The sequence below is a fragment of the Crocuta crocuta genome, unplaced genomic scaffold (genome assembly GCF_008692635.1).
Source record: "Crocuta crocuta isolate KB4526 unplaced genomic scaffold, BGI_CrCroc_1.0 scaffold613, whole genome shotgun sequence".
NCBI classification, from domain to species: domain Eukaryota; kingdom Metazoa; phylum Chordata; class Mammalia; order Carnivora; family Hyaenidae; genus Crocuta; species Crocuta crocuta.
In genome coordinates this window covers 1,401,302-1,407,788 of record NW_027528880.1, presented here as the reverse complement: position 1 = coordinate 1,407,788, position 6,487 = coordinate 1,401,302, and the positions used below count along the sequence as shown (strand labels likewise).

At 43.1% G+C, this 6,487-nt stretch overlaps 1 protein-coding gene across 1 annotated transcript in view; it reads right to left on the bottom strand.

The window, feature by feature from the left end:
• The window catches only part of PRPF6 (pre-mRNA processing factor 6), a 47,186-nt gene that overhangs the window by 34,348 nt on the left and 6,351 nt on the right, over positions 1–6,487 (bottom strand). Inside the window, exons 4-6 of the mRNA XM_077756883.1 lie at positions 4,016–4,094; positions 3,147–3,323; positions 2,762–2,917 (exon numbers count right to left, since the gene is read on the bottom strand). Coding sequence (XP_077613009.1) covers positions 2,762–2,917; positions 3,147–3,323; positions 4,016–4,094 — 412 coding nt within the window. The remainder of the gene's footprint in view (positions 1–2,761; positions 2,918–3,146; positions 3,324–4,015; positions 4,095–6,487) is intronic.

Here is a 6,487-nt window from a genome sequence, read left to right as displayed (position 1 = left end):
CTTTAAAAAAAAAAAAAAAAAAAAAAAAGAGGGGCGCCTGGGTGGCTCAGTCGGTTAAGCGTCCGACTTCGGCTCAGGTCATGATCTCACGGTTCGTGGGTTCGAGCCCTGCGTCGGGCCCTGTGCTGACAGCTCAGAGCCTAGAGGCTGCTTCAGATTCTGTGTCTCCCTCTCTCTCTGACCCTCCCCTGCTCACGCTGTCTCTCTCTCTCAGAAATAAACATTAAAAATTTTAAAAATAAATAAATAAAATAAAATAAAAAATACTGACACACACTACAATACGGATGAGCCCTGAGAACATGATGCTAATGGAAATAAGCCAGTCACAAAAGGGCAGACACTTTACAAATCCACTCACATGAGGGTACTTGGAAGAGTCAAATTCACAGAGACAGAAGTTAATAGGGGCTGGGGGTGGAAAATGGGAAGTTAGTGTTAATGGGGACAGAGATTCAGTTTGGGAAGATGAAAAAGTTCTGGGGTTGGGTGGCAGTGACAGTCATGTAACAACGTGAATGGACATAACCCCACTGCCTGTACACTTGAAAATTATTAAAATATAGGGGTGCCTGGGTGGCTCAGTCAGTTAAGTGCCTGCCTTTGGCTCAGGTCATGATCTCACGGTTTGTGGGTTCGAGCCCTACATTGGGCTCTGTGCTGACAGTTCAGAGCCTGGAGCCTGCTTCAGATTCTGTGTCTCCTTCTCTCTCTGCCCTTCCCCTGCTGGCTCTCTGTCTCTCTCTCCCTCAAAAATAAACATTTAAAAAATAATAACAACAAACATTTTTTAAAAAACTATAAAAATGGCAAATTTTATTACATATATTTTACCACAAAAAAGTTATCGTGATAAAGAATTTTTAAGAAATTATTCTATATTCAATGAGCAGCTCTAAAAGAGAAACAGGTACAGAACATGCATGCAACAGGAATGATAATCTACATCAAAGCAATATCAACAAAAGGGAATGGGCAAAAAGCAAATGCCAGAAGCAGCGCTGACCGCAATGCTAGAGACGCGAAGGAGATGTCAACTGCACCACCGGTAAGAACGGAAATGAGACGGAGGCTTGCCTGTTGGGAGGGGGTTTGCCTCTCAGGCCGGTGATGCCCCCAAGCCAGCGCCGCAAGCAAATGATCACAAAGGCTCAGCCTCTGCTGTGGCTCTCAAGTGCCGTGTGCCGGAGACACGGCTTAGCACTTAAGTGAAAAAACCCCACAATTCCACTTTATAGATACCACAAAAACGTTTACTTAATGATAAAGGCACAAGAAGTTCACCAAAACATGGTTTGTAACAGTAAAAAATAAAAACCCAAAATGTCCCTCAAAGATTAAATCATGATGCCCACAGTGAACTACTCCCCAATTTATAAACTATAAAGTAGGTACACACCTAGGAACATATAAACGTGCAGTTTTTTTTAATTTGTAAACTGATTTGTATTGTAAACCACTTGCTTGCCATAAAAAATTCATGTGCAGTAAAACTTCCATAAAAATGTAAATGTTTCCCACTGCACCAAACAGTAATGGTTGAGATGTTCATTATACTATTTTGCCACTTCTACTCACACGTAGCTCCCACTCCACACCCCGCATCAACCCCCGGCGGGGGGAGGGTTGAGTGTGCGGCCTGGACACCCCTAGGAATATGCGGATGCATCTGTATGAAGCCACCACTTCAGAGGGTTACACATGCAATCACAGGCAATCGAGCACGTGAGGACCTTCCTCCCGGATTTTGTGTTCTTGTGAATTTACAGTGCTTTCTATCATGCAAAAGTTTTTAATTTGTATGTAATCGAATTTGAAAGTATTTTTCTCCCTGGTTTCTGATATGCATGTTGGAATTAGAAAGGGCTTTGCACCTCACCTGGGTTTTCTAGAGCACTGACAAATTTACTCAAGTGCAGGCAGAAAATATGTACATTGAACTTTTTTGAGGTAGAATGAACACATGAAGTATAACAGGTGTATAATGCTGATTCGACAATTCCGTACATCATTCGGGGTTCACGACAGTGCAGTCACCCACCATGTGATGTTACCTCAACAGTACTGACGATTCCCTATGTTGTACTTTTCACCGCCATGACTTGTAACAGGAGGTTTGTACCTCTTAAGCCCCCTTTATCTATTTCACCTATCCCCTTTCTTCCCTCTGGCAACCACCCGTTTGTTCTCTGTATTGAAGAGTCCATTTTTTGGTTGGTTGTTTTTTAAATTCCACATACAAATGAAATTACCTGGTATGTGCCTTTTCCTGTCTGACTTACTTCATTTAGCACAGAACCTTCCAAGCCTACCCACATCGTTGTAAGTGACAAGATTTCCCTCTTCAGAATGGCTGAGTGGTATCGCACTGTGGATACACACACGTGCTTAATTTCTGCATCAAGGTGGAAGGACTAAGCTTCACCAACAGAGAGCACGCAGCTTGTCATGAGTGCCTTCATTAGGTCTGCCCGACAGGCAGCCCTCTGTCACCTGCAACCACCCTCAGCCCCCTAAGAGGTAACAGGGGCCCCACGTGGGCTGGCCTTTGCCACTGGCACTGAGTGCATCATGCCTGCGCATGCCCTGTAGGTAGATGCACAGGCCGCCTGGACACAGGGTCCTGCCAGGAAACTGCATCGTCCTAGGTCTGCTTATCCTGTGATAAAGCACTTCAAAATATGAACTTTTCACTAATATATATTAGTTTTATCATCAGAAAGCAATTTCTAAATCTGTAGGAAAAAGGTGTGTGACTCACCTGGCTCAGCCTCATGTCCATCAGAGTGTTCCTTGCTTGGCCGATCTTCCTCATGTCCAGCTCACCTGTGCCAGGTGTCATCAATCCAGGCGTCATTCCACCTGGGTATGGAGTGTTCAGTCCACCTGGATAGGGCGTGTTAAGACCTCCAAATTGCTAGGGAAGGAGGGGGAGAAGACAAAAACCACTGGATTGAATTTTCATGCACAAGAATCCTATCACTCTGAAATCTTTCCATTGTAGCCTGATACATACGCAGCTGTAGACTCAGCCATGGCCCAGCTTCTGAACTGCAGAAGCACTTACTCTAACACTACCCATGGCTCCCACTACTGATCTGTCTAACCAGACTAAAGACCTAGCCACCTTCTTTTCAGATGCTCACAGTCTGTCGAGGATCCACTGAAGTATGGTTCTCTCCTGTCTGTAAATGTTTGGCGAAGAAACTGTCGGGAACAGGAGTCAGCTTCTCATAGCGCGGGTTCCGCTGGCGTTTGTTTCTGGCATCGCCAACCTCAGGAATGCTCAGCCACTCTTCTTCTGTGACTTCTGCCAACTTCCTCTGGAAACATTCGACCCCCAAAAAACATGAATTCTCTGGCAGAATTTCATGTGCACAAGAAAAACCACACTCTCACTGACCCCTGGCCCCCAAATCATCATGGTTTAGAAAGAATTTTGATGCAGAAATGATCTGCTTCACTCAGAAAATTCAATTTCTCGGATCTACTCTATTTCACTCAAATGTAAATTGTTCTGTCAAAGCCCAGATGAGAGTATGGAGAACTTTATGTACAAACAGAATTAAAGTTGCTAAGAAAATAAGCTCACATGTCCCAGTGAGTAGACAAAGAGTGAGCTTTTATTTTGCACACATATACATAAAATTAAACACACGAAAGCAGAGACCTTTTTCTATCACATAAATTTAATAAAGAGCAAAGTTGGGGCACCTGGGTGGCTCAGTCCATTGAGCATTCAACTCTTGATTTTGGCTCAGGTTATGATCTCATGGTTGTGGGATCAAGTCCCATGTCGGGCTCCACGCTGAGCATGGAGCTTGCTTAGGATTCTCTCTCCCTCTCTCCCTCACCACTCTCCCCTGCTCATGCTCACTCGCGCGCTTTCAAAATAAATATGTAAAAAAATACAAAATTAAAAAAGAGCGAAGTTAGGAAAGTCTCATCAATCCTACCCCAATCTCTGCTGGGTAAGTTAGGTGCAGGGGAAACTGCATGCCATCCATCTACTTACTTTCAGATCTGAGAACTGCTGTTGAATTTTGGGCCGTTCCATTCGGTATTTCTCAATTTCTTCTTTCTCCCTTTGTTCCCTAGGAAGTAAAATGTGTGCATGCGTTAGAAATACTAGATGTCAGGACACCTGGGTGGCTCAGTTAAGCATCCTACTCTTGATTTCAGATCAGGTCATGATCCCAGGGTCATGAGACTGAGCCCTGTGTAAGGCTCTGTGCTGGGTATGGAGTCTGATTAAGATTTTTCTCTCTCCCTCTCCCTCTGCCTCTTTTTCCCACATTTGCATGTGCACGCTCTCTCAAAAAAAGAAAAGAAAATATTGGATATCCACTCTGAAATGAAGTCCTTTTATTCTACCTCATTAGGTCACCAAAAGAATAATTCCATATACTCAGCACCTAAATCAAATATACTTTAAGGTATCAATGGACACATCCATAATTATATTGACTCAATTATTTACCAAATGAAAACAAGCAGAAATTCACTAAAATAAAAGTAAGTTGGGGGCACCTAGGTGACTCAGTCAGTTAAGCATCCAACTCTTGATTTCAGCTCAGGTCACGATCCCATGGTTCCTGAGATCAAACCCCACATCAGGCTTTGCACTGACAGCACAGAGCCTGCTTAGCGTTCTCTCTCTCTCCCTCACTGTCCCTCCTCCACGTGCATGAGTGCACGTGCTCTCTCTCTCCCCCTCTCTCTCAAAATAAATAAACTTTAAAAAAGGAGGGGAGCAGGTTGTCTTACTCTGATATAAATACTTGGATTTGAATATGAGTGCATTTACAGCTTTAAAATTCTACAAAATCCCAAAGGTAGAGCCATCCTATGAAAACTGAACCACCGTCCTAAGAGCCCCTCTGGCTCTCGCCCTGTCACTGCTTCCCTCCCTTCTGAGCAGCCAGTACACCTCTGATGCCAGCTCTCTGCTCCTTGTGCCAGAACTAACGGGCGGTCTCATGACCCACGTGACTGGTCTTCAGGGACAGAGACCTACTGGGTTCTGGCGGTCTAGGACCAGGTCTAGGCACTAAGAAGAAAGTCATGGGTTACTGTGACAGAGCATCAATCAAGTTAAACAAGAGTTAATGTGACCCACATAACTAATACTTCCTAAAGTGGAGATTACATTTTCTTCAAAAGGTAAACAGGAAAAGATCAGGAAAGTGAATGTATTATGACAAAAGACATGCTTGGAAAAGACAAACACCTCTCCGTGAGCTAGAGACGGTTAGTCCTCCTGGCTCCTACTGCAAAGCAACACACACAGATGCTCCTATCAGCTTTTCGGGTTAAACTTGTTTTACCTGATTTTAATGCAGCCTCAGGATCCAATTTCCACTCCACAGGAATTACTGGGAGCAGAACAAGCTAAGGACACCATGAGGAGATAGGTAGCCACTCTGTAATTCAGGCCCTTCCACCAAACAACTGATCTCTTCAAAAAGTCAATGGCATGAAAAGGTTAAAAAGGCAGGGGAAGGGGGTAGATTTAGGAGACAGGAAATGAGGAGTAATTCTAATGGTATCTTGGTTTGGGAAAAAAGCGGTTCTACTATGTTCTAGAGATCAGCAGAAAAATACAGGGGTGCCTGGGTGGCTCAATCAGTTAAGCACCCAACTTTGGCTCAGCTCATGATCTCATGATTTGTGAGTTCAATCCTGCATCAGGCTCTGTGCTGACAGCTCAGAGCCTGGAGCCTACTTCAGATTCTGTGTCTCCCTCTCTCTCTGCTCTCCCTTCCTCGCACTCTGTCTCTAAATAAACATTAAAAAAATTTTTTTAAGAAAATATGGATATGGACTGGCTGTCAGGTAGTCATTGGAATAAAGCTTTGGGGTTCATGCTACTGGGGGCAGTAACGGTGCTGCATCAGTGCAGAGGATAAATGGACCCTGATATGACCCAGCAAAGATCACCAGCAGGCGTGGGAGAAGCAAACGTGCAAGCTGCGTAGCAAGGGAGGAGGCTACATGAAGGCGTCCAGTCCGATGCGCTGTTCAATTGGTTTATATCATAAAAAGTACTCATAACAGAAGTTTTAAAAGCTAAGCATTTTTCCAAAGCCACTTAATGAGATGACTTTCTACATGTATCCATATCACTCAGTTTAAATGAATTCCAGAAGACTGAAATCAAACCTCCTTTAATATGCAAAACCACATACACTTAACCACTTTATACGAATATAAATTCAGACATCTATGTAATGACCAATAACAAGCATTACAAAAAAACTCTGAACAACTGTATTTTGTTCTTCTAAAATTAAAAACTTTAAATACACTATGGGAAGTTACTGAATTGCATGTATAATGAGCAACATTAACTGTCCCTTTCTGGACTTATAACTAAATATAATTTTTCTACCTATACTTAGTCTCACTATCTCAATGTTCTATAATGGTAACGTATTCTTTCAAAGGAAAAAAAAAAAAAAAAAAAAAAAAAAATTAAGGTTTTCAT